The sequence below is a fragment of the Oryza sativa genome, chromosome 8 (assembly GCF_034140825.1).
Source record: "Oryza sativa Japonica Group chromosome 8, ASM3414082v1".
NCBI lineage: Eukaryota > Viridiplantae > Streptophyta > Magnoliopsida > Poales > Poaceae > Oryza > Oryza sativa.
In genome coordinates, this window is record NC_089042.1 from 700,624 (window position 1) to 728,300 (window position 27,677).

The 27,677-nt window shown below is 42.4% G+C and overlaps 5 protein-coding genes across 8 annotated transcripts; 3 read left to right on the top strand and 2 right to left on the bottom strand.

Moving 5' to 3' along the window:
- The first annotated feature begins 2,101 nt into the window (after window positions 1-2,101).
- Window positions 2,102-3,537, top strand: LOC4344496 (peroxidase 47). Its single transcript, NM_001403346.1, has one exon. The coding sequence runs from the start codon at window positions 2,161-2,163 to the stop codon at window positions 3,109-3,111; it is 951 nt and encodes a 316-aa protein (NP_001390275.1). The 5' UTR covers window positions 2,102-2,160; the 3' UTR covers window positions 3,112-3,537.
- Window positions 3,538-6,167: 2,630 nt separating this feature from the next.
- Window positions 6,168-8,937, top strand: LOC4344497 (fructokinase-2-like). The gene is made up of 3 exons (NM_001403347.1): window positions 6,168-6,473; window positions 7,718-8,380; window positions 8,457-8,937. Exons 1-3 carry the CDS (start codon window positions 6,261-6,263, stop codon window positions 8,589-8,591), a joined length of 1,011 nt encoding a protein of 336 aa, NP_001390276.1. The 5' UTR covers window positions 6,168-6,260; the 3' UTR covers window positions 8,592-8,937.
- A 673-nt stretch (window positions 8,938-9,610) lies between these two features.
- Window positions 9,611-18,764, bottom strand: LOC4344498 (uncharacterized). Of its 4 annotated transcripts, none has more exons than XR_010734515.1 (16): window positions 18,478-18,764; window positions 17,997-18,124; window positions 17,808-17,865; window positions 17,235-17,720; window positions 16,407-16,541; window positions 16,186-16,311; window positions 15,523-15,567; window positions 15,173-15,262; window positions 14,962-15,101; window positions 14,755-14,878; window positions 14,024-14,098; window positions 13,032-13,418; window positions 12,855-12,947; window positions 12,381-12,537; window positions 11,703-12,008; window positions 9,611-10,104 (listed from the first exon to the last, which is right to left on the bottom strand). XR_010734515.1 is itself a non-coding variant. In XM_015795067.3 (16 exons), the coding sequence occupies exons 1-15, from the start codon at window positions 18,730-18,732 to the stop codon at window positions 11,712-11,714; spliced, it is 2,517 nt and encodes an 838-aa protein (XP_015650553.1). In that variant the 5' UTR covers window positions 18,733-18,764; the 3' UTR covers window positions 9,611-10,104; window positions 11,703-11,711. The 4 variants fall into 4 exon arrangements, 2 of the variants coding, with proteins under 2 accessions (XP_015650553.1, XP_015650554.1); XR_010734516.1 differs by having other exon boundaries at window positions 11,699-12,008; XM_015795067.3 differs by having other exon boundaries at window positions 11,703-11,929.
- A 1,753-nt stretch (window positions 18,765-20,517) lies between these two features.
- LOC4344499 (E3 ubiquitin-protein ligase CHIP) lies at window positions 20,518-25,091 on the top strand. The gene is made up of 8 exons (XM_015793149.3): window positions 20,518-20,762; window positions 21,585-21,652; window positions 21,759-21,822; window positions 23,682-23,753; window positions 24,090-24,223; window positions 24,309-24,438; window positions 24,519-24,629; window positions 24,712-25,091. The coding sequence occupies exons 1-8, from the start codon at window positions 20,646-20,648 to the stop codon at window positions 24,835-24,837; spliced, it is 822 nt and encodes a 273-aa protein (XP_015648635.1). The 5' UTR covers window positions 20,518-20,645; the 3' UTR covers window positions 24,838-25,091.
- Window positions 25,092-25,325: 234 nt separating this feature from the next.
- On the bottom strand, window positions 25,326-26,848 carry LOC4344500 (probable methyltransferase At1g29790). The gene has a single exon (XM_015793976.3). It carries the CDS (start codon window positions 26,770-26,772, stop codon window positions 25,513-25,515), a length of 1,260 nt encoding a protein of 419 aa, XP_015649462.1. The 5' UTR covers window positions 26,773-26,848; the 3' UTR covers window positions 25,326-25,512.
- Between the last annotated feature and the right edge of the window lie 829 nt (window positions 26,849-27,677).

The following is a 27,677-nucleotide window of genomic DNA, read 5'->3' on the forward strand; positions in this document are numbered from 1 at the left end:
ATCTCCGAAATGTCAGTAATGTCATGGGCTCATGGCTAATTGGTCTGGAGTGACAGCCACTATTTTGACAAGCAATCCCTTTTTCTTATAAAGTAGTGTTGCCTAATTTTATCCTCTGCGTTAGTGCATACATATGCTACTAATATGCAGGAGCTAGTTCAGTGAAACATATAGGTTTCTTCAGGTTTCAATTCATAGTACAAAGCTATGAAACAACCTGTCATTCAGATTTCGCACGATGCTCAAACATCATATATGTTTCAGATTGCATACTTTTTTTTTTTGAGTAAAGTGTACGGACGGTTCTTAAACTTGTAGAGGTGTGTCACCTAGATCCCTAAACTCTCAAAATGCATATCTAAGTTATAGAACTTGTCATAGTTTATCATCTAGTTTCCAAATTGCCACAACTCTTTCAGGATCCTACGTAGCATTAATGTGGCATGCCACACGGACATGACGTGGCATCATTTTGACTGACAAATTAATGGGACCCATTTAAAATTATTCTTTTTCTTTTTTTCTCCTTTTCCCCTTTCTTCTCCTTTCTCTGTGACCCGAGCAGAAGAAAGGAAAAAAAGAAGAATGAGAAGAAAACGAAAAAGAAAAATAAATGAAAAGAAGAAAAAAAAAGAAAAGGACACGTCACGTCCATGTAGTATGCCACATCAGCGCCACGTAGAATACCAGAGGGGATGTGTCGATTTGGGACCTAGATGATACACTTTGGCAAGTTTTAGGACATGGATATGTATTTTGAGAGTTTAGAGATATATATAACACAACCCTACAAATTTAAGAACTGCCAATACATTTTACTCTTTTTTTTTTCCTGAAATGTCACCGGGGGAGCTCGCATAATTAAGTACATATGATGCATCAGGAGCTAGTCAGTGAAACAAGAGAAAGGGGTAACTCGGCAGCATTCAGATTTTTCAGTATCACTAGCTTAATTGTAGTGATTAAACAACTACATATACAGAACATTAACAGTTAATTTTATAATTCATAAGTTCATCAACATATATTCCTAGTGTGATAAACTCATCTCCATGCATTATTACGTCCACATTGCAAATACTAATATTTCCGTCCTTAGTCCTTACAAGGTCAACTAAACATCAACCACATGTAAGATTATTATTCAGAGTTATCTCACCATTTCGCACGATGGTGAAAACATACTATCCATATACACTCCAATCAATGAATGAGTGAAACAACTTGATGGGATGACTCTCTCAGCATTCAGATTTTTCAGTATGATATATCACTACCTAGCTTAGTGGTAATGGCCTACTAGTGATCCAACCACTAGTACAATATGCAGACAAATTCAGAGCTAGAGATTGTGGACTTAATGCCTTGGGCCTATCACATCTTGCATCGCTTGCACAGTATGGGAAAAGTCTATGCGATCTACCCATATACTACTAACTGAAATAATGCTCGGTGACGCAGGCGCAGTTTGAGTGAATTGAAATCCATGGCGGCTGGCTATACCTTTCTGCACTACATTTGCAATGCGCTGCATACGTAGAACTGTAATGCAGAGATTACTGAATTTCCAGGCACGCACGCGCGTGCAATTGTTCATTCAGAAAGGGATTTTTAAAGTGGATGAATCGATCGAGAGTGACCCACTTCGCCGCTGCGATGGCAACGTACGGCGATAGCCAAGGTGATGCATGGCATCTGGCCATGGATGCCAGCTGCAGATGCGACGCCCACGTACTACGTCTGAAATTATACCAATGCCACAGAAATATTGATTAAAAAATGGTTTCAGAAGATTGTTCGTCGACTGATTGATTGCCCTGATGGCAATTTTATATGGTTAATATGATACGATTCGGACATTCAGTTAGTTGCGTTTGCATGCATGAGTGACACTACATACGCCGCTATCTTCAGAGAGGCACAGAGAGCTTTTTTGACTCTTGCTACAACATGATCTCTCCACCGTTTAGTGCTCTGGTTTTTGGATTCATCCATGTCGTGCACTACGTACATTAATCAATTGTGCATAATTCAAATCAATCGACATCGTTCATGTGCTTCAGCTTCAGCTATAAATACCGCATCATACATGTGATCACTCACTCACTCTCACACACACTCTCATCTTCTTCATCGCAAGCTAGTAAGAGTGAATCGAAGATGATGAAGAAGCTGGTGAGGTTGCTGATCATGGTGGAGGTGGTGGCCATGGCGGCGGCGCCGCGGCGAGCGGCGGCGCTGAGCATGGACTACTACGGGATGAGCTGCCCGTTCGCGGAGATGGTGGTGAGGAGCGTGGTGAGCCAGGCGCTGATGGGCGACCCGTCGCTCGCCGCCAGCCTCCTCCGCCTCCACTTCCATGACTGCTTCGTCCAGGGCTGCGACGCCTCCGTCCTCCTCGACTCCACCCCGGACAACACCGCCGAGAAGGACGCGCTCGCCAACAAGAGCCTCCGCGGCTTCGAGGTCATCGACCGCATCAAGGACGCCCTCGAGTCGCGGTGCCCCGGCGTCGTCTCCTGCGCCGACGTCCTCGCCCTCGCCGCGCGCGACGCCGTCATCATGGCGGGGGGCCCGTACTACGGCGTGGCGACGGGGAGGAGGGACGGGACGCGGTCTAGCGCGGCCGACACGGTGGCGCTGCCGCCGCCGTTCTTGAACGCGACGGCGCTGATCCAGCTGTTCGGGACGCACGGGTTCACCGCGCAGGACATGGTGGCGCTGTCGGGGGGGCACACGCTGGGGCGGGCGCACTGCGCCAACTTCAAGAACCGGGTGGCGACGGAGGCGGCGACGCTGGACGCGGCGCTGGCGTCGTCGCTGGGCAGCACGTGCGCCGCCGGCGGGGACGCCGCGACGGCGACGTTCGACCGGACGAGCAACGTGTTCGACGGGGTCTACTTCCGCGAGCTGCAGCAGCGGCGGGGCCTGCTGACCTCCGACCAGACGCTGTTCGAGTCGCCGGAGACGAAGCGGCTGGTGAACATGTTCGCCATGAACCAGGCATACTTCTTCTACGCGTTCCAGCAGGGGATGCTCAAGATGGGGCAGCTCGACCTCAAGGAGGGCGACGCCGGCGAGGTCAGGACATCTTGCAGGGTCGTCAACTGACACTCCTTGATCATACCAACAATCTATATGTCCTGAATTGCCCGCCTTAGCTCTTTAGCTTAAGCTTTTGAGTTTAACTGGTTGGTGCATGCAACTCAATAATAACATACCGTATACTCGACGTCTTTCGTGGCCGCGTCTTTGTGAACTTAAAATTGCAGCTAGCTAGTTTGCCGGAAATGCTACAGTACCCAAGGTATACAAGTAGTGTCAGTTTGTATTGTGGCATGGAGGCCATGTATGATAGTAGTAAGTATAGTAAGCTTGCCAGAAATGCTACAGTTAGCAGCTGGTATAATTGTGGTACTGTATAGGAAAGATTGTAAAACAATCATGCATGTCACTAGTTTAGATATGTATGCATGTACAATAATATTGTGATGCTCCAAACAAAGAACAAGGAGAGAAACAAACATGGCTTTTGAACTCATGTTACAAATCGATGCCGTACGTTTTGGATTGGTCGGAGATTTAGAGTAGCTATTGAAGGATAATTTTACCAGGTAACTTATTTGTACATTCTGACACTAAATACCTCAAAAATATCTAATTTTTCAGTGTAAAATTTTAGCACCTACATACATTTTATTAAGGGCAGTAAAATTTCTATAAGCTGAAACGGAGATGCACGCATACGCAGTAAAAACTAGACGACGGGAAGAACGAATGTTCAGAGACGGTGAGCTGCCAGGCCGGCCCAGCAGCAAGGGAAGCAGGCCCACATCCCATATGGGCTGGGCCAGAGCCCAGGTCTAGTACTTGTCTAACTCAATGGCTGCATCCTGCATGTAAAAAAATTTTTTAACACACACACACAATGGCTGCATGCACAGTGGGATTCCTTAATCTCGATTTAGTCGTCGTCCTCAATCCTCATCGTGATATATAGGTTGGCTCCTGACGAAATGAAAGTAAGGAAGAGAATGGAATTAGAACCTGAACCAGAATAAGAACCAGAACCAGAACCTGGTTCCATTATCCAATTTTTATCATACTCATCAGCCGAAAAGAAAAAAAAAGGAATATTATCACACTGTTGTGTAATTCTTTTGTACCATCAGGTTGACGTATAATAAAAGCGAAGCACGTAAGTAAATGCAGAGAATTAATCCTCGCTTACAGCATGCTAAGGCGACAGATCAAACTTTACCTTATCATCATCAGTTATCACTTACCACTTATCAGCCTACCTATCTTTGTGCGCTTTGGATAGCCGCCATCAATAATTTCTTTATTAATTTCCAAAATTATTCGGCTTACGACTCGTTCATCACGGACCGTAGTCCTCTGCTCGGTTAATTAGTCATCGTCGATGGATGATGGATCGATTGCTCACCGTGCAGCGAGATGAGATCTCATTCTCATCCGATTTTGATTTGGAATTAATTTGATTTAAGTGTGCTGTGCCCAACAGCAGCATGCAGCAGCAGATCTGCAGATCGGATTGCTAGTATGATTGATTGTTTGGTCCAACCCACCAAACTTCATTTTCACAAAACCAGGCTAAAAAGTGAAACTTTACTTGTAAACAAATTCAAATAAACATGTACGTGTGTCGGTGTGTACAACTCAAATCTCGATGAACACATATTTTTGAAAAATCTACACAAATTAATATGCAATCCAAATACACTGACAATATATATTTTTGTAAAACCCGGAATTAACAGAAACCTCATCATGCGGCCATGCAAGCGACACGCATCTATATATTCTTCTTTTCCATGACTGGTCCTACTGGATTAATTAACGGTAATTCAAAACAATGTAGAATTATCTCTTGGATAATTAACGGTAAATCAAAATTTCAAAAGTAGAATTATCGATCTCATCTCACCCGAGAAGCAGGAGAAGCAGATATATATGCATGATCCTGTTTTTTTGCCACACCGAGTCAAAACTGGATAAAACGCGACACACATAAATTTACACAAGAAAAATAGTAATTATCCAAGGTAGATATATACAGTATTTTGATAAAACGAACAGAGAAATTTACAAAAAAAAAGAATATCAATTATCCCAAGGAGATATTTTTTTTAGATGACAAGTACGGAGTATAACAATTATTACTGCTGTATATAGTATTTCCTCCGTTTTTTAATAGATGACGCCGTTGACTTTTTCTCATATGTTTAACCATTCGTCTTATTCAAAAATTTTATGCAAATGTATAAGATATAAATCACACTTAAAAGTACTATGAGTGATAAAACAACTCATAATAAAATAAATTATAATTACATAAATTTTTTAAATAAAATGTTTGACCATTCGTCTTATTTAAAAATTTTATGCAAATGTATAAGATATAAATCACACTTAAAGTACTATGAGTGATAAAACAACTCATAATAAAATAAATTATAATTACATAAATTTTTTGAATAAAATAAATGGTCAAACATGTGAGAAAAAAAATTAACGGTATCATTTATTAAAAAACAGAGGTAGTATTAGGATAGACAGAAGAGAATACAATTGCTACTGCGTACTACTAATTCATAACCCAATTATATCTGTTGAAGCAAAGTCAAAATCGAACTAATCTAAAAAAAAAGAAGATGTAACTAATTTTCCTGCAAATTATGAGCAACCCACCACCAGCAGCAGGTGGCCCCACCGAATTGCGAAAAGAAAATATCCGCACCAAAAAAAAATAAAAACACAAAACGTGATCCAGCCCACCCCCACCGACGCGCGGGCCCCATGCGCCACACCAAACGCACGTAACGCAACCCGGACGGAGCCAAGCGCACAGCCTGTCACCATCCCCACTGCCAGGTGGGCCCCACCTCACCCCCTGCCCTACGTGTCCGTGACTGAGGGTACACCGTCCAATCGAGCCGGAGTTGCCTGAGCCGTTGAGTCGCGGGTAGTAATTCTTTTTTTACTCGGAGAGAAGAGAAAAATCCAAATTAGGGTGAGATTATTACGGATCCGAAGGGGTAATTAGTCTCGGATTAAGACTAATTACGCGATAATCCCTCTTCGTCTCGGGCTAAGCCTTATCGCCCCCAAAGCCCTTTATAAACACCCACCCCCTCCTCTTCTTCCTCCTCATCGCTTCTCATCGCAAATCGCATCGACTTCGATTCGCTTCGTTTCGTTCTCGCTGTTGATTTGTTCGTGAGATTTGAATTCTAGCAATGGCTCCTCTCGGTGACGGAGCGGCGGCGGCGGCGGCGGCGGAGCCCAACCTGGTGGTGTCGTTCGGGGAGATGCTGATCGACTTCGTCCCCGACGTCGCCGGCGTCTCGCTGGCCGAGTCCGGCGGCTTCGTCAAGGCTCCCGGCGGCGCCCCCGCCAACGTCGCCTGCGCCATCTCCAAGCTCGGTGGCTCCTCCGCCTTCGTCGGCAAGGTAACAAGCAACGCCTCCGCTCTCTCACTTACGTAGTAGATCTGATCTGCCATGTCGGTGTGGGCGTCGTCGTCGTCGTCGTCGCCGGCGGCGAGGTTGGTCGCCGGCGAGATAGATCCGGCGGGTGTGGGGTTTGGTAAGGTTAGATCCGGGCGTGGATCTCGCCGCCCCGATGGATCGGCGGGATGGGGGGATCTGGGCCGTCGGATCGGGGATGGACGGGTGGGATTAGGCGTTGAATTGTGCAGGAATGATTTGGTTCGCTCACGCTTGCTTGGCTCGGAAAAGGAAGTTCTCGTGGGCTTCGTGCGCGCGAGCTATTTTGTCGTCACGTGACATCACCTCACTCCTCACTCTCGTGCTGTATTGAGCTGTGCTGTGCTTAGCTATTTTTGTTTTTTTCCCTCCTGTTTTGTCTTTTGGTTAAATTTACCCTTTAAACTGTTTATTCTTAGTATGGATTAAATTTCTGAGAATTAAAATAATGTGATTTTATATTTGTACTTTAATTAATTATTTTACTTTTGATTTTGGAAATGCTTAGAGTAGATTAGTCTTTATCTGTGTGCGTTAAAGGTGGTTTCTTTCGGCCGAGTTGGCCCTTGGGATCACGTGCAGTTATTAAGCTGTACAGTGGCGCACATTATCTAGTTGAATTATTTTTTTTACTGGTACTATTATTTGTTTATTAAATTTATTTACACGCATGGAACCTGACGATGTTGGTGCTGACACCGTGGGCCCCACTCTCTGTGCACACTGTCGATTGGCCCAGCTGAGTCGGATCTGACAGCGACGCGTCGACTCGTGCCCGTTTTGGGTGCGAGTGGGCCATCGGATCCAATAACCCGATACCGAGTATCTGCCACTGAATACTCTCTGTTGCTGTTTGCCACTACAAGTATCGTGGATAGTTTTATTCTCTTTTTTTATCGAAAGGAATCAATCACCTTTAATTTAAAAATGAATAATATTTCTAATTCTTTCACTTATTATTACTGCAATCAAATTGAAAAATCTTCCTGTGTTATTTCCGATCATATGTCTCGAAGCTGCCTCTTTCATTGATCTGAAGATAAATATTCATCTTTTGCTAATCGCTAAATTCAGATCAAATGCAGTTCTTGAATCCTGATTAACACATGTTGGCCTGATGTGATTGCATCTTTCATTAATCTATCTTTCATCAAAAGCATTGCATATTCTCAATGTCTAAAAAATATTTGTTTTCTTCTGTGTTGCAGTTTGGTGATGATGAGTTCGGGCACATGCTGGTGGACATCCTGAAGAAGAACGGGGTGAACGCGGAGGGGTGCCTGTTCGACGAGCACGCGCGCACGGCGCTGGCGTTCGTGACCTTGAAAAGCAACGGCGAGCGCGAGTTCATGTTCTACCGGAACCCGAGCGCCGACATGCTCCTGACGGAGGCGGAGCTCAACCTGGACCTGATCCGGCGCGCCAAGATCTTCCACTACGGCTCCATCTCCCTCATCACCGAGCCGTGCCGCTCCGCCCACGTCGCCGCCATGCGCGCCGCCAAGTCGGCCGGCATCCTCTGCTCCTACGACCCCAACGTCCGCCTCCCGCTCTGGCCGTCCGAGGACGCCGCCCGCGCCGGCATCCTCTCCATCTGGAAGGAGGCCGACTTCATCAAGGTGAGCGACGACGAGGTCGCCTTCCTCACCCAGGGCGACGCCAACGACGAGAAGAACGTGCTCTCGCTCTGGTTCGACGGCCTCAAGCTCCTCATCGTCACCGACGGCGAGAAGGGATGCAGGTACTTCACCAAGGACTTCAAGGGCTCCGTCCCCGGCTTCTCCGTCAACACCGTCGACACCACCGGCGCCGGCGACGCCTTCGTCGGCTCCCTCCTCGTCAACGTCGCCAAGGACGACTCCATCTTCCACGTAATCTCAATCTTTCATCGCCATTGATTCTTGCTGCTAGTAAATACTGTACTAATCATGTGATTGATGTGATCAGAACGAGGAGAAGCTGAGGGAGGCGCTCAAGTTCTCGAACGCGTGCGGAGCCATCTGCACCACCAAGAAGGGTGCCATCCCGGCGCTGCCCACCGTCGCCGTCGCGCAGGAGCTCATCAGCAAGGCAGCCAACTAGAGCTCCTCGGTTTCGTCGTCGATCGCCGCCATTGGGGGCCTCGGAATTTTAGGTCGATTTAATTTAGTTGCTGCTTCGTTTTAGACAAGGAAGAGGAGGGGCTTGGGTGTGTTCATGTCTGTCTTTTGTGTGCTAAGTTAGTTGCTTCCGTGTGAGAACTTTTGGCGTTTATTTTTACTATTATTATTAATAAGAAGCTCTTGGATTTGCGGTGGATATTTTGGTCTGAATTTGTGTAATGAGGCAGCTACTTGGCGAAATTTATTGTGTCATGTCTTTGTTCAGAGGAAAAGAAAATCTTTTCGTGTGCTCTGTTTCAAATCAGTTAAACAGTTCACTAACCTCCCTCTTAGTTTCACACTTTTACGCATGATTGTTCCTTATGAAATACTACCTCTGTTTTTTAATAGATGTCTTACGTAAATTTTTTTGAATAAAAACGAATGGTTAAACATATGAGAAAAAGTCAATGGCGTCATCTGTTAAAAAACGGAGGTAGTATACTCTTTCCGCTTAGGAAAAAAAATAGGATTGGTTGTGATATATTCTACAATAAACCTAGGAGTAACAGCCTCTTATCTATACATTCTCGATTTTTTTTTTGACAAAGGGAGTATTCTTGTATGATGAATTTAGACAGACCAATCATAGATTTAGCTTTCATGAAACGGAGGCAGTTTTTGCTTGCATGGTTAATTTATTCCCCACACAAAACGTAGTTCAATTTTTGAAGAATAAACACAAAACACGTTTGAATTAAAAGCAAAACTTATACCAGGTCTGCACTCTGTTTTGTCCGAAAGAAATTAAACTTTTAGCATCACAAGAACATTGTTTTTTCCGATAGAAATTTAACTTTTAGCATCACAATGACGCGGCTTAAAATTCTCATCCTAAACACAACATTTAAATTTCCCTCCGCACTAGAATATAATACTGGTGTATTATTCATCACAAAATATTCGTCCCAAAATATTTTCTGAGGCGGCTAAAAAATGCGAGCTCATTCGAACAATAAATACTGGAAACCGGTGTACTGTTGTGATGAATAATTGCTCAGCTTACAGTCAGTACATTGGCATCCGACATACGTAAGCTGCACTCTCTAACCATCCGTTATCCTTTTTAACACGGGAGATCATAAATTTCTTGGCAGTACAAAACCTGAGAAACGAGCATAACTACTTACGAAAGCGAAAGGAGCACGGGAGCTCAGTTTTAAGGCAGCCACATGAGTTATATACACCGTTTCCCTGCAAACTACAAGTCCTACACGACTTTCAGAAAATTCTTCCCTCCTTCAAACTAGAAAAAAAAGAAGGTTTCTAAGAAGTTTGCTAATGATGTCTGGATTCTCCTGTGCTGATTATACTTTTGCAGCTGGATGGATAGATTTCAATTTGAGGAGCCCAAAAGGTCACTGATTTTCTGTTCACCGAAGATGATGCATGAAGCCACCAGAAAAGTACATTACAGAAATCAGAGTTTGATGGCAACATGGAGATCCACACACCTGCACACATTACAAGGAGCCATGAATTAACCCAGATCCAGAACAATATTTAAAAAAAAAAAACACTGTCTTCATTTGAGAAAGTTGGCTTAGAAATATGCTGAAATTTTCACAATTTGACCCTTTGCAAAAACTTTTTTTACAAATGAACCGCTGCCAAAACTTATTTCAAAAATAACTCTTTTGGTCAGCGCCAAATCACCTGGCGCTGAACTTAGACACCTTAGCTACATATCAACTGGCGCTGAATGCCGTGCCACCGCGGATGGGAGACTAAGTCAGCGTGCCAACGCATATTCAGCGCCACGCTATTTGGCGCTGAGGTGTCTAAGTTCGGCGCCAAGGGTTATTTTTGAAATAAGTTTTGGTGACGGTTCATTTGTAAAAATAGTTTTTGCAAAGGGTCAAATTGTGAAAATTTTTGAGAAATATGCATAAGGTGCACAGTAGATATTTGAAACATGGTTCTGCAAGTTTGTTTTTCTTCAAATTTCAAGTTACTGCTGAGAAAAGGTACAATAGCCAATAGGTGTTTCAAACAGGCAACATATGGTTCTGCAAGCGCTCTGTTCTTTTAGATTTGCAATTTTTTTTAGACCGAAGACCACAAAGACACGATTTGCTGCAGTTACCAACCGTACAAACATGCATAGCCCCGACAAACACCCAAAACATAAGTTCTTTAGAGTTATCCACAGCAAAGAAAAGTTAAACCAGGTATTTAAAACAAAAGGGTCCATATGGTTCTACAGTGTCCTGTTTCTTACAATTTCAGAAAAAGAATTACATGTTCTATCTTCTACTTCCTCCGTTTCATAATGTAAGCCATTCTATCATTTTTCACATTCATATTGATGTTAATGAATCTAGATAGATATGAATGTGGGAAATGCTAGAATGACTTATATTGTGAAACGGAGGGAGTAATAGAATAGTTTTCCATGCCCTCAAAGTAAATATTATGCATTTATGAACCTCTGTTTTGCCATGTAATTCCACCCATAAAATGGGTCATAACTCACAATTGAAATAAACTACTCCATTTCTTATGAGCATGCATCATAAGCAACTTAAGAGGTGAAACGAGTGGTCAGCAAGATCAAATATGTTGAACTAGCCACTTAAGAGGTTCCTGAAGTCCCATTTTAACATAATTTTGTTGTTGAAAACAGCATATTTTTTCAGCCAATCGACAGGGATAGCCCACCCCAACATCACTATCACGTAACCAGTGCAAACAATAGCATACTCTTCTGTGTTTATATTTATATGTTACATACTTACATATATATACTGACACATGACAAGTTGAAGTAATAATAATTCCACCATGGATAAGGTATGATAAGCCAAATGCAAAAGGACAACCTTTATTATCCTAAGCCATATAATGCCAGTTAACAAATAGCTATAGATTTGGCAGCCAATGTACCAAAAGGAAACAAATCAATAGTGGGTGTCAGTAGGTAATGGGATTGACAATTCATTTATTCATGGCAAATGGCAAATTGGTTTTTACAAATGCAAGATAATGAACTTAGCAGATGATTGAGCATCATCTGTGAAGATACCAAAAGAAAAGGGAAGAAGTAACCTGCCTATCAGCATCACTTCTTAAGTAAAAGGTTTCTGAACTCCTCATTTGATTTTAACTCTTCTGCGCCCACATCTGATTTTTCATCCTTTTGTGTCCATCCAAGAGGTTTAACCACAGATCGTGGTGCAGCAAAGGTGTTCTTCCCTGTGATTGTGGGTTTATCTTTGGGAATTTCCTTGTCTGGCCTATTGGCAAATTCTGCCGTTTCACCACGATCGCCACTAGTAGCTGGATAAAGGAATATAGTACAATATTCAGATTGATCATTGGTCAGAGTTCTGAAGTATACATATGATGCATATCATACCTGAGACACCAAAAATGAGTTCAAAGGATTACTGCATGATCTCAATTTTAGTCTTATCCAAATCTCAAAAGATAACAACCGTGGAATAGACAGAACAATGGGACAAGTCCAGAATATGTTTTGAAAAAGGAGCTGATCAGCTTATATGACGGGTAACTCAGGATATATAATCACAAGAGTTACTGATAATTCCAAGTAAAGTGCCAATACCAGTCGGTTTGCTACAGTACTATATTACTTGTTGGTTTATAAATTAGTTATAGCCTTCAGGCTGATGAAATTCAGTAGCTTCAAAACACTACAATTCCCATACATTAGCAAAATAACATAACTGACTGAAATTTGCTGTCAGGTAACAGCCAAAGAAAATACCTTGGTCTTTGGAGAAAGATCCTGCTTCACGGTTTTTCTTGCCCTTGCTTGGATCTGAACGAGCAACACTTACTTTCTTTGCAAGCAGTTTATGTTTGTTTTTTCTAATTGCTGCCTCAAGATGTTCATTGTCTGAAAAATCCACATATGCAATCCCCTGCAAAAAAAAAAAGAAAAGAAAAAAAGGTCAGCAAAACAAATCAATACAAGAGAACAAATCAGTAGAGTTTTGATGCTAAATTTTCTCCAGTTAAAAAAAATCGCAAGAATTAAACATGATTGAAAAGCAACAGAGTAATGATCCAATGTTTCAGTTTAATTTTTGAATGTGCTAAGGACTCTAAGGAGTAAACGATACCCACAAAAATGAAGACTCGATAGACTAATATTTCTTGAACTGATATGCACCTATTAGCCAATACAATGTACCAAGGGACAAATTGTCTTACTGAATCACCTAGTGTGAATACATACCCTTGATTTTTTGGTGAACTTGTCCCTCAGCAACCTTATTGCTGTCACACCACCAATATCAGAAAAGAAACGCCGGATGTGCTCTTCGTTTGCCTATAAAGAGAGCTAAGATGTTAGTTTATTGAAGTTCAGGAGCTACAACTTGTATGAGCATCAAGGGCAAGGAAAATGGCATACTGTCAAGTCTATGTTTGACATGTAAGCAGTGCATTTGTCACTGTAGAAGTTCGACTTTGATTCTTTTGAAGCTGTATTTTCTCTCCGGCTGCCGTCCACCAGATTCACTTCCATAGATGCCTGAGTCTTCTCCCCTGAGACCTCTCCAGTTTTTACATGACCGGTGCTAATTTGTTCCTTTGATCCATGATCATCAGATAGCACAGCACTTTTTGGTGGGTTGTCTTTCTTTTTCTTAGCAGGAGGCTGCTGTTTGGTGGGGATTTTGCTTGATTTTCTTTTCTGAGAGAAATCACTTCCTGTAGTTTCTTTGGGGACAACATGAGTGTCAACCTTAACCTCCTGCTGTGCCTTGAACATCATAAGCTCCTTCAAACGAGGGTTAACCTGGTCAAAATAGGAAGATGATAAGTTCAACTATAGTTTACAGGATAACCTGCTATTCGACCAAATTAAGTCTAAAATGTTTACATAGTGCCCTACTGTACCACCAAATTAAGTCAGTTATTAAATTATAGACATGCTTAGTTGTTTACATATCAAATATGATAGCAACTCACAAAGTACAATACTAAATACTCCTACCAACATCTGCTGATTGCACATAGCATTAAGTTGTACATGTAAGCCCAGATTGATACCAAAATTTGCAGTGTACAATTCCACAAAAGAGACCAGTAATCTGCAGAAGTTAATTGCATTCTCAAATTCTTTGATGGATAATCAAGGAAGTGCAAAACAGCACATAACACAAGCACCTAGTTTGCTATTTGGGGATTGGGATAGTGTGTCGAAACAACTGGCCCATGAATTTATGCTCAATCCAATAACTCTGCACTCAAGAAGATATTGTTCGGAAGTCAAAAGTGAGGTATTTCACCACTATTGCTAAGATTGCTTAAATTCAGCTGAAGGAAATGGACAGAGAGCAAAAGGCAAATGGACAGGTGAAACAAACAAGGGTATAATTAAAAAGGCCAATAGTACCATACCTTTTTTACAGCAAGGTCATAATCTTCTAACGTGCCACACTCCCTTTCAAATCTTATCCACGCATGGCATATCTCCTAAAGTTGAAGCACATAACAACCAAGTCATAATAATTCTTTTGCTTTGTCAAAGAAACTTATTAATGATGGTGCAAATAGAAGGAACAACGGAATTTAGCCTATCTATATGAAAGAATGAAGTTCGATTGAGAGAAGAACAGTAAATGTAAGTCAAGCTTTCGTTCAACAATGTTAGAGTCATAATTATGATGAATAAACAGAAATAAGTAGAACTGTTAATCGGTATAGTTAGGTTCAACAACCAAGGAACATAATGAAATCAAGGATTAGTCCATGATGCTTGTGTTTGGTGGCCGATTCTAGTAGATCCAATTATGAACAAAATGGAGGTAGATCCAATTATGCAACGGGGGAAAAGAGTGTGAGTATACCAGAACATAAAAAAAAACAAGAGAAGATATCATGGGATACATGTCAATCATTGAAAATTGATACAAAAAAAAACTCCATGTTCCTTAAACAATTTTGCTGCTGCTGTTGCAGATTGTAATTTTTTTACCTAGTTGAGAATAGTCCGAATTAAAAAGCTAGGAGTCATTAATCTTAAATTATTTTTTGTTCAATTTTATTATTTATAGGCCTGCATTCTAGATGAAGAACATCTACTCTCAGAAGATCCCACAAATTCTCCTAGTTAACCAAAAAGAGTATACCTCTGATCCAGACCCAGAAAACCTTTTGGTATAACAGCGCTTATAAAGTGACCTAGCCTCATGAATATGCTCGGTTTCTATCTCCATTGCAATGTAGTGCTGCCAGACTTCCAAAACAGAACCACTGGAATATAAAACAGAATTAAGTGACAGTGAGTACTGCGCATGACAACAATGTACGAATTTGCACATGACAAAAAACTAAACCTTTTCTTGAGAGTATTTTCCCAAACACCACGAGCTGCAGCTAGATCATTTCCAAGAGTACGCTCTAATTTGGCCCAGTATGCATGTAAAAGCAATAAATCCTCTGTTCCCATTTGGGGTGAAAGAAACTCAGTAGCATCCTGATATTATATACCCATAGTCAGTTCCAGTAAAAAAAAGCATACATACAATGAGCTAAAAGAGAACTTACCATGAATGTTTGCCTGATCAGTTGGAAATCCAAGCCGTCTGCCATCCTCCGTCTTAAACTATCAACTCGAGTAAGATAAATTTCGAGATACTGCAAAGGTGCAATCATCCCAATAAAAAGTAAATAAGCAGTCTTACTAGAACATTAACAGGTGATGGCCATGGGAGTGGGACAGAAAGAATTCTCAAAATGAAGGTGCTAGTTTATCCAGAAAATTGCAGCCACTGGGCTTATCAAAACAATCAGAAGTATTACAATTACTATCAAGATTGGCACAGATAGTACTATTGCGCAAGCAAATAAGTTGACAACCAGAAGGAGAAAAAGGGATGAGGCTGTATATATGTCACCTCTTTTATGCTTGGAAAAGAACACTGGAGAGCTTGCTCAAAGACCTGACAATGAGTACAAGAACATATATTCATATATATATCAGTGTCTCCCTGATGTGCCCATAATTATATAAACAGAAACCAACAAAGAGAGAGTGCCAATTGATAATCTTTGTGAACTGCCAAAAAAAAGTACTAGTAATGATGGGCAATAAAACAATTGCAGGTAGCACATTGACATTTCTTGACAAGTTGACATAGTGTTCTCACTAGTCAAAATGTGCTCTGTTGGCTAATTATCAGGATGCTTTAGGATATTTTGTACAGTAACACAACAAACAATAAACCTCATAGGATGCTCACAATTACTCGAGTAAAATCTCCTCTCTTGGTACAAAACTACAGCAGATATCTAATGCTGGATCATACTGCAATATTTAACTTCTAAGAGAACAAATACAACACTGAAAGCACAAATATAGTCCTACTTCCTTTTAATAGTTTTCATTGCCAACAAAAAAAATCAAACTCGATGGGCATAAGACTTATAATAAGCTCAGCAATTGGACTGTAAACACTAAACAAGACTTTGGACAGTTAAAATTTTCATCTCCTTTGCATACAACTATGATTCTTAAGTATCTAAAAACAAAGCCCTGGCCACATAACCAAGGAACTTACATGCCGCAATTCTTCTTCTGATGCACGAATGCGTTCCAATGACAACAAATAACGAACCCATAGTTCACTGATCCAAGTACAGTTTCTTGTGGCCCTCTGATAAACACTTTTGAGAACAGCAGGTACCTGCCAAAGATATCAGAATTGAATAAGCACCCATTGCTATTAGAAGAAACATCATTGGATCTAAATGTATTGACATATAGAAGTTTCTGAAGGACCTTCAGGGTTTTGTCCAGGTAACTCGTGTATCCCATCCATAGATCAGTTGAAACAGGAAGCTCTGCAACAGCTCGTTCATACAAAACTTGAACACGAGCAGGGTCACCTGAAGACTCCTCAAATTTGATGTATTTCTATTTCATAAAAAGTCATAATCACTGCATCATTATGATTGAAACAATCTCACAAAAAAAAGAAAAGAAAACTGATGTGAGGACCATAAAAAATGTAAACCGACAGGTGGCAAAGGACCTAAGAAACTTCCCCATATCATTTAGAAATAAAATAAGGGCCCATACAACTTAGTGTCCAAATAAGTGCCTTCTAAGAAAAAGCACATATACAAAACCGAAAGGTGCATTTCTCTTTCTGCAATGTGTTTAGTAGTGATCACTGATCAATGCAAATGTGTGTATAGCTTTCTAAGACAAGAAATTGCAGGGGGTATGTCCCTTCTTGCTTGGGAAAAAGAGCAGGCCATGGATGAAGACGAGTGGAATACAGTCTAAACTCAAAAGAAAGAGAAAATGAGACTACCATGCTTTTCTAGAATGTCTGGTAATGGAAGCGTATTTACATATAATGTTAATGAAGCAAATCAAAATAGCATATACAAGAAGATAACAAAGAGAACTTGCAACAAAGATATAGCTATCTTCCAAATCTGATGATATTACACCAGAAATGCTCAAATAAACTGATCCAAAAACATTACAGGCAGGAAGACTAACACCATCCATACATGTCAAACAAATAAATGAATGACAGATTTTAAATAAAAGTAAGGTAAAGCAATAAAAGATAATAAGCAAAGTTTTTTTCTGTACCAGAAACTCCTCCAATTTGTCATCATCAGATGCATCCGCATTACTCAGTTGATCCTCATATTGTTTCCGCACATTGTACATCTCAGTGGCCTTTTTGTAGGCTGCTACAACATTTGAGGGAACACCATCAAAATTGGAGGTTGGGTCATTTGCATTACCTTGCTCGGCTTCCCAGCTCTTATACTCAGCAAGTATTGATTCCATGTCAACCAGAGGAACAGATAACTGGCGGTGAAAGAGAACACGTATGCGCTGTACTTGCTTTGCCTTTTCCTCGTCATCGTCATCAATGATGGTTAGAATGGCCATTTCATATTCCCTGTATGCTTCCCATAGCTTGCTACCATCTGTCACATGCAATCCCCCTGCAGTAATAGCACGTTCGAACAAATTCCTCATTTTTGTGAGGCCAGATGGTGAACATTGGGACACTGATTTATCATTCTCTTCAACAAAATCAAGGTAATCGCGCCATAGCCGAACAGACTGCAATGTCAAGATCACCAAAATAAGTTGCTACTCCATGTAGTTGACAATTCAATCAAATATTGCACAAAGAACTACTTAGCATACCAAGTATTCCTGCACTCCACGTTCATAGAGCTTTTCAATATCCTCAAAAGATTCAGGCCTGTAACAACAAAGACAGGAACCAAAACACACATTTGTGAACCTTCATTTTTCAGAAAATTGACGTGGATAATAATTAGTAAAGATGACGTAAACACTTGAGGAAAGAGCTAAAACAGAAAACAAATACACCTCAATGAAGCCTCATCTTTCGTCCATTCCTGCCACATCTTAGGTGTGAGTGGGAAATACTTGTTCATCTCTTCCCTTGCTGCACGAAGCTTCTCGATCTTACCCGACTTCCTCAAACACTGTATATACTGCGAAACCAGAGACAAAACACTCATCAACACTAAGCTAGCCATACACTGAAAAGGTACTAGTAGCTATTATTTACAAACTATGCATCCCAAGCATTACTACTCTACAGCTTACATATTCCACTTGAAGGAGCTCAGACTCACAATAATCGTCATCCTAATGGCCAAAACTAGCGTAGAAAGGCTAAAATACGAAATAGGAAACCCTAAATTGGAATCTAGAGCGTGCAGACAACATCGCGGAGCACGAAACAACACGGCGTCACAAAACCCACTCAAACCCCTAGTGAGCGAGCGAGAAATGGCGACTCCCACGGGAGAGAGGGGGTCGGGGGGGATGAGATGGTGGATACCTGGACGTGTGACTCGTAGTCGAGAGGCTGCTCCTGGAGAGCTTGCTCCAGGGCCTGGATGCGGAGCTCGTCGGCGGCGTCCCCGCCCTCCCCTCCATCGTCGGAGTCCGAATCGGAGTCCGAGAACGGGGAAGCGGGAGCCGGGGCGGGATTCTCGCCGTCGCCGTCGCCCCCGGTGGCTGCGGCGGGCGGCGGCGCGGGCCCCGCCGCCTCCGCCTCCGCCCCCGGCAAGTCCTCCTCCATGGGCGTCGCCATTGTGTGTGGGTTCAAGGAAAAGTGAAGGGCTTGGGCTCGACGCGAAGGGGCCACTGTTTGCTTTTACCCTATTCCAAACTTTCTGTATACGAGGACTTTTGTGCTAAAGCACACGTCAATAGATGAGTTTTGTGCAAAAGCACGCATGAATAGAAGAATTTATGGACGAATCCATATTTTATTTGGAAAAATGCCTTTGTTAGAGTGAGTTTGAACTTTTTTAAAAGTATTTCAAAATGCTCCCTCCGTTCTATATGATAAGTCATTTTAACTTTATTTATTGTCATTTTTTTGTAAGTTTGATAAAATTTATAGGAAGTTTAGCAACATCTAAAATACCAAACTTATTTTGATAATGCATTTCCTCCGTTTCACAATGTAAGACTTTCTAGCATTGCTAATATTCATATGATTCATTAACATCTAAATGAATGTGAGCAATGCTAGAAAGTCTTACATTATGAAACGGAGAAAGTATTTGTTTTGTGTTGGAAATACCAATATATTTTTTCTATAAAGTTAGTTAAACTTAAATACGTTTGATAAGAAAAAAATCAAGGCAACTTATAATATGAAACTGAGAAAGTAGTAGTTATTCTGTCAAACAACCTCCTATAATTGTTCTCAATGAGCATATTTGCGGATGTACATACAAAGAGCGATCCGATGGATAAAACATTGAACTAGTCAATTCGTCATTTCGATTATCTCTAAAAATCACACAATAAATTTGAAATGGCATTAAATGACCGTGTTCAAGTTCCTTTAAGGAGCTCGAACAAAGAGTTCTTTTCTCAAATTTTAATTTTTTTAATCAACGATTTGATGAATGGAAGTAGAACAATTAGATCATGATCAAAGTGAGAGAGAGGGAGAGGAGAGAAGCTAAGAGAATAAAGAGATTGAGGGGAGATGATAGCCATGTCATCACCACGCACGATCTGGATGTGTCATGGTAATTTTAGACCAGAATGACACTCTTTTAATAGGTTAAACATAATATGCATATAATATGCATATTTAAAGTTTACGTACAAGATAATATGGCATGATAAGTTTAGAAACCAATGGTACATTTCACTCTCTTTTATAACACTATAATTGCATCCCTAAGTTTATATGGATTATAAATACAAACATATAGCATCCCCAAATCTAATTCCCAGAAAAAAAACTGAAAAGAATTCCGATAAAGAAATATAGGATATGATACGATATAAGGATATGTTATCCAGCACTATTTATTTATATTTGATTTCATCTCTATAAACAAAAACACATGATAATATACGGGAACGATATTATCTGATCATACCCGGCTAGTGGTAGATCCAAGAAGAAATAGCATGGAGTCTGAACAAACTAGACAAAAGTTACAACATCCCCTTTCCATCTATGCAAGGCAAAAAAAAAATTAGCGAGTGCTGCCATGGTCCTCTCGCACAAATAGTGAAGGTTCGAACCTTCGCGCCGCCTTGATGGTAGATCCGCCACTAATCTTAGGTTGTGTTTAGTTCCACGCCAAAATTGAACGTTTAAAAAAATTAAAACGATGTGACGAAAAAGTTGAAAGTTTGTGTATGTAGGAAAGTTCAATAGGACGGAAAAGTTGAAAGTTTGAAGAAAAAAGTTGAAATGGGCCTTACATGCATGCATCCATAATGTTTTACATTGAAGTCCTGAGAGAGAGAGTCAAGTCAAGTCCAGGGGCCTAGACGCAAAAGGCGCGCACCCTTCGTTTCCATTTGCTTCTCTTTGCCTTCTTCCCAAAAAAAAAAAATTCCCATCTCCAAGCTTCTCCAATTTTCCAAGCCTGCCTCCAAGCGCACGCCACGATCTTCTAGAAGCGATTCGCGCGCGCCGCCGCCTCCTCCCCTCCCCTTCCCCGGAGCGAAGCCGCCCCGCCGGGGGGGATGTCGCCGGCGGCGGACAGCGCGGCGTCGAAGCGGCAGGCGGAGCTGCTCAAGCAGGAGGGCAACGCCTTCTTCAAGAAGGACCGCATCAGCGCCGCCATCGACGCCTACACCGGGGTAAGGTTCCCGCCGTGGCATCGCCCGCGTGATTCGTGCCGTCCTAATTCTTCGAACCAACCAACATTTGGACCCTTCAGGCCGCCCCGCTATATCAGCATGTTATACAGTAAATTCCGTGAAAGCTTGTGAATCTCCCTATTGTAATATCATGTCAATTGCATACTGGATTACCCTGGCTGCTTCTCGGGCTCCGGATTAACCCTGCTTCGGCGACGAGTAGCTGGTCTAGATAATTTTCGTTAGTTTGTTGATGTGCCTGGTTCTCTGAAACATGCAAGTCTATGTCATTGCCTGCTGACGTGTGCTTGCTTGCTTGTGGGCAGTTGAGTGATGCTTTTGCACATAGATTCCTGCCTTTCCTTTTAGTTAGTTGAGAATTGCCGCTTTGTGCGGTGCCATCACATCGATGAGACGATGAGCAAGGAAATTTCTCAACGATGAACATCCTTATTTTTAATTTAGCTAATACCGATGCACTGTAAAGGGTTTGCTGGGAGAGGGGAGGGATTGTTTGAGAGTGGATAGACATATTGGTGTTTATGTACCATGCTGTACTAGTCTAGTTCAGAGCGTGAAAATTACTGCCTCTTTGTATTGTTTAAGGTAAAGGCTACAATTTAGTTCTAGATTATCCCTCTTGTTTGGCCTCTTTACATCATGGTGGTGGCGGCGATAAAAACATGTATCAGCTGACTTAGTCGACGACAGATTATATGGAAGCACTCAAGACTTCTTCTTCTTTTCTTTTTTTTTTTTTTGTAGAAAGCCTGTACAATTTGCACCTTCCATGCTAATTGCAGTCTCTATTTTGGTTGACAGGCCATAGCTCTCTGCCCAAAGGTTGCAGTATATTGGACCAACCGAGCACTTTGCTACAAGAGGCGGAAGTCTGTATAACTATTATTTCCTCTTCTTTTTTTTTGCTGCACATTGGGAGCAATTGATTCACATTTATGTTGCTTACACCATACTTTGCCAATCTGAGTTTTGCAGTGAGTGGGTTAGGGCTGAGGAAGATTGTAGAACAGCTATTCAGCTTGACAGCCACTCTGTTAAGGTTGGTGTATTTACCTATCTTTAACAATTATTGTCTGGACTTGTTTTCTTGCAACTATCTCCTGGTGATGTGTGCTCTACTAAATTAACAAGTGACAACTTTTGCTTTAAGGACATAAATTTTCTTTTAGAGATACTGAATTCCATTTTCTATCTCTGTTACTTCTTGACCAAATATGTTACAATTTTTTTGTTTATTTCCTGTTTGAGAAACACTAATGACATCTACCTGCTAGTTGATTTAGTCTCAACTTGTTATTGCATTGCCTTTTGGAGGGACCCTTTAATTTTCTGTTCTTTAAACACACCTACCTAACATCCTCTAATCTAGATTTAAAACAAAATTATGTTACCCCCTCTGTTTTGCATTTTTTGTCCATGGCCCACTGCAAGCACACACTAAGGAATCCTTGTTAAGATGCTGCCGCAGATGGATTACTTCCTCGCTCATTGAGAAAGATTTCAGAGCCTCCTAGATTGATTGATGCTGGAGTGTATGGACAATAGTTTTGGTCTTGTTGAGGTTTCTGGGGTTTTGGGTATCTATGGTTGGTGTTTTGGTCCTGCACAGACACATGCTTGGCCATGCTCTTGTTTTGGGTTATGTTGTTTTTTCTGAAGTACGCCTTGTGATGTGTCTTGTATGCACTTCATGGTCTGTAAGCATTACTTCTTGTTCTTGGATTTGATGCCTGGGGAGCTGTGCGGCTGTGCCCTTTGAATCTAAAAAGCAGAAGTTAATGATAGAACACCTTGCATACCCCTACCAAATTCATAATACAACCAATTTACCTCTTTCAAAGTATTTCATTAGGGGCAGAGAGTGAAAAATTTGCAATAACTATGTCTTGATCTCCTCAACGAGCACACACTTTGAAACACATATTACTGGAAATGGGATAGTTTTCATTAGACATTACTGACTAGATTTGCACTTAAACATAGATATGGCAAACTGGACATTAATCATATTAACATGCAGATGTTGCCTGCTGTTTACCCCTTAGTTTGAATATAAAGTGCATACTCTTTTGCTCAATTAGTTTTGAATTTTCCGCAAATATGATTTATCCATGTCTTATGAAGGGCTCACATAGTTTTATGTTATGTTTTATTTGTATGTTACTCCACTTGGGAATAGGGTCCTCCAATTATAGCAAAATGACCTTTAGAGCCATTGATCTTGTTACTTGTTAGCACTTGAACATGAGGTGGATTTATGCTCATGTAACTCATAACTCAATAATTAGCTTATCTTGTTTGGCTCATGTGGCTTGAATCGAGTATTTCACATTTTACAGACCTGATTTAGCAACCAACAGGGTAGAAATCCCTCCTTTTGATACTGGTTATATTTAAAGCTCTTGGACAGTTGGACGAATGGGGGCATCACCTCAAACTATAGAAAAATGTCCTAAGATACATCAGCAGTTCAATTCAAAATATGAATTTTACATATTATAAGGGGACCCTACTGCGATGATTTACTGATATCATGTTCATTAAGATATGCTTCTAGTGCCTAAGAATTGAAAGTACGTTACTATTTCAGGATGCTTTGGTGTCCTTATTAAAGGTAGAAACTAGAAAGTAAGACATTTTATATTGAGTAAAATTTAAAATGCATTTTTGTGGAGTCAGGAGAAAGAACTTGTCTGTTCTTTGTTTCCTTTGATCCATCTTAACCCACTTTTGGTATAGCCAGTTTGAAATGGGCTTGAACTTAAAGCGAAACTTTAGATGCCTCTGCAGGCAACAGATGTATTTTCTCTAGTTGAGCTTAATACCATCTTATCTTGTTCTTTACAATGCTAATACCTCTAGTTACCTGACTTTCTTCAACTCATTGATTTTTTGCAGGCACATTACATGCTCGGGCTTGCACTTCTCAACAAGGACGAATTGGCCGAGGGAATAAAAGAACTAGAGAAGGTCTGATTTCACACTCAGTCACAAGTCCACACACATGCACACACTTGAGTAATAATGTTATGATGGTCTGATTTTGCCTTAAGCCTTTTTTTTGCTCCTCCTTCCTCCTACAAATGCTAACACAGCCACGATGTTGATTTGGAGCACAAAATTGAATTATGATTTTAAACTGTCTTAAGAATAGTTGAACTGGCAATGCCAACAGAAACAGGAAAATACAATTTCATACGGGATCTACTTGTTTTTTGTGCTTGTTCTTCTTGATGATGCTATTTTAGTTACAACTCAAATTCTGCTTACGCCATTTTACTGATGATCCAATCTTTACTAACCCAGTCGTTGGAGCTTGGAAGGGGTGCACATCCAGCAAGTTACATGGTTGAAGAGATCTGGCAAGAGCTTTCTAAAGCAAAATACATAGAATGGGAAAATTTATCAAGCGAACGAGTCCGTCAATTGCATAAGCTGAAGTTTGTGAAAACCTTTTCCATACATTACTCAATCAATATGACAGAGATATAATGCCCTAATTAAATAGTGTTTTCCCTTTTCCAGGGAAGCATGTAAAGAAGCTCTTAGGAATTATAACAGCCTTGACAATCCTCCTGCATATGTCCCCGAGGAACAGCTAAATGAGCTTGAGGAAGTTTTTCGGAATGCCAGGAAGTCTGATATTCCAACAGAAGTACAACCTGCCTTTGACACTGCTTACTTCCGTGCCCTGACTGGCTTAATCTGAAAAGAAAAGAACTATTTTATATGCAGGTTCCTGATCATCTCTGCTGCAAAATTACTCTTGATATTTTCAGAGACCCGGTGATAACCCCAAGTGGAATCACGTATGAGAGGGCGGTGATTCTTGATCATCTTCATAGGGTAATTGACAGAGGCAATAAAATGTCTTTGAATGTATTTTTGCTTTGCTTACAAAACTTACGATGAGCTTTCAAATTCGTAGGTGGGGAAGTTTGATCCTGTGACCCGTGAGACACTTGAACCACACCAACTGGTTCCTAACCTTGCCATCAAGGAAGCTGTCCATGCATTTTTGAGTGAACATGGTTGGGCTTACAGGATGAGATGACTACTTTGAATTACACCTGGGCTTGGAGCTTTGGAGGCAACATTTCAGATTGCAATATACATGTTTCGGTTAGTCAACTTAAATGTGTCATTTTGTTTATCTTTACATATTTATTGGTGGAAAAGGTTTTACCTGGGATGGCTGTGTACAGATTCCCCTTCTCTAGCTATCCCTCCTCTCTACTCTGTTCATGTGTAATGCTTGGTATCAGATTATCACTTATCCACAGTAAAAGAAAATTAAAGTGGCTGTCATACTCCTTGTTCTCTGATTATTGGTTTTTGGCGCACTCGACACATCTCTACTTATCTGAAAACTAGAAATGCCTGTCCGCTAAAAGACATGAAGGAAAACTGAAATCAAATCAGTAAACCGTCAGGCGCATAATTGTAAAAAATTTTAGATATTGTTTTGAACACATCTCTTCCTAGAATTTGTTGCTTCGTCTTCTTGGATATCGTTTTATACTTGGACGAACAGTATGAACTTAAGTATTATACCATCTTCTTCAAATAAAATTTCCACAAGAATCATCTTCTGATAATGCCATGCTTCGAGTTGTATTTTGAAAAATAACAAAACAAAGACGAACTAAAACGAAACACAGTTCTGTCACAAAAGATTACAAGTTTGTTTAGTGCGCATCAAATAATTCTTCCCTAATCTTCTCCTTGTTCATGTCATTGGTTTCTCAAGCAGTGCGGAGACCAGCTTCTTGCCGGTGTTCCATCGTAGCCTTCTGAACCCAACCCTGTCAACCATGGGCGCGAACGTCGCGTTCAGCTGCTCGCCGGGGAAGACGAAGTGGTCGAGCCAGAGCAAGCCTCCCGGCCTCAGCACCCGGTAGATGTCGAACAGCGCGAACTCCAGCATCACGCCGGCGACGTGCTCCGGCGACGTCCAGTGCACGATGTCGAGCGTGCCGTCGAAGAACGGCAGCCGGTGCGCCGGGCCGACGTGCACCGGCACGAGCCCCCGCGACGCGATCAGGCTGCCGGACGGCCCGCCGGAGTTCATGGCCGTGGTCGCCACGGCCACGCCGCGCTCGCGCATCCGCGCCGCGAACGTGCCGGACACGCCGCCGATGTCCAGCCCGATGCGCACCGTGCCGTTCGGCCTCGCCGCGAGCACGCTGTCGATGGAGTAGGCGAGCGCGCCGTCGTCGCGCATCCACCGGCGCTTCTCCCGGCCGAGCAGGTCGAACTCGCCGCCGCCGCCGCCGCGCACCAGGCACGAGTAGTTCTTGCACCGGTACGCGTCCCACACGACGGTGGTGTCCGGCGGGATGGCCCAGAGGCTCTTCGTCAGCGGCGACGGCTGCACGTACCCCGCCGGCGAACGCGGCCGGCACCGCCGCCGCGGCAGCGGGTCGCAGCCGTTGAGCATGAGCCGGCGCGCCAGCTGCTCGTCGGAGGGGCACTCGCCGCCGGGCGTGTACCTCATGTACGCCTCCAGGTCGTCCTGGAAGCGGGCGCACGCGTGTCCCAGCGCCGGGAACACCGTCGCCTTGCCGGTGACGTTCCGGTGGGGCGCGACGGCGAGCTCGAGCTCGCCGGAGAGCTCGCGAGCCCACGGCGTGCCGCCGTCCCGCCGCTCGGCCGCCATGGCGGCGAGGAGCGTCTCGAGGAGGGAGTTGGCGGTGCCGAGGCGGGCGTGGAGGTCGGCGAGCTGGGCGTGGGTGTCGGCGAGCGCGGACTGCGTGGCGTTGAGGTCGTCGAGGAGCGCGGCGGAGTCGTCCCATGCCCAGAGGCGGGCGGTGGCCGGCTTGTAGCGGCGGAGGAGGAAGGCGCCGGCGCCGGAGGAGAGGAGGACGGAGGCGGAGTTGGTGACGACGAAGAGGAGCATCGTCAGCATGGTCGTGCCGCACCGGAAGTAGCGCCGCCGCCTCCCCATCGCCGGCGACTTCTTGCTCTTACCGTCGCAGTACGGATCCATGGCAGCTAGCTAGCTACTGGCGATCGATCTTGGGTGCAGGCAGCTAGGTAAGCTAGCTCTGCTCGATCAGTAGAGTAGAAGGAAGCAGCATATGCAGTGCACAATTTTTTTAAAAAAAACTTTTTAAATTTTATTTTTTAAAATAAACGCTTTTAAAACTTATTTTCAAAATCTAAACTTTTTAGTCACGCTAGCTCGCCTGATGTGATAAAATAATACTAACACATTATCTATAGCGGGCTTGATATTTTTATTCTACCACATCAGCTCGTTGGTATGATCAAAAGATTTAGACCTTCGAAATAAGTTTTGGAAGTATTTTGTTTTTAAAATTTAAAATTAAACAAATAATTTTTTTAAAAAAATTGCAGTGTGCAGTGGGTTGCGTAGGAGGTGGAAAGGAGGAGGAAGAAGCAGCTTCGAGATCCACCAATGCGCGTGGACACTGCACGTTGGAGTTGCTTAGCCCGCTTGCAACGTGCAAGTGGACGGAGTCTGGGCCGGCCCAAAGGTATGGACTTGGCAGGCAGTGGAATCTAAAGCCCAAAACATTTAGGCACATATGTAATCGAAAGCCCAAAGCAGCTATAGAAGCTAAGCCCATGAAATTCGTAGTATGGGCCAGCGGGCAAAGCAAGTAGGCCCAGGTAGGAGAGGGATGCATTTGGTGCGAGCGGTGGAGGTGGAGGTAGGTGGCGAGCGCCACCGCCGGCCGGGCCGTACGCGCCTACTTATGTACGCGTAACTTTTTCTTTTCAAAGTTAATAATCCAATCTCTATATTCACATAAGTGGATATATATAGCTAAATATTACACGAATGCATACGCTTTAAAACCCATAATCGAGATTAAAAAGAAAAGCAAACAACCGAAAAGAAAAGAGTAAATTTCACAAAACTACATA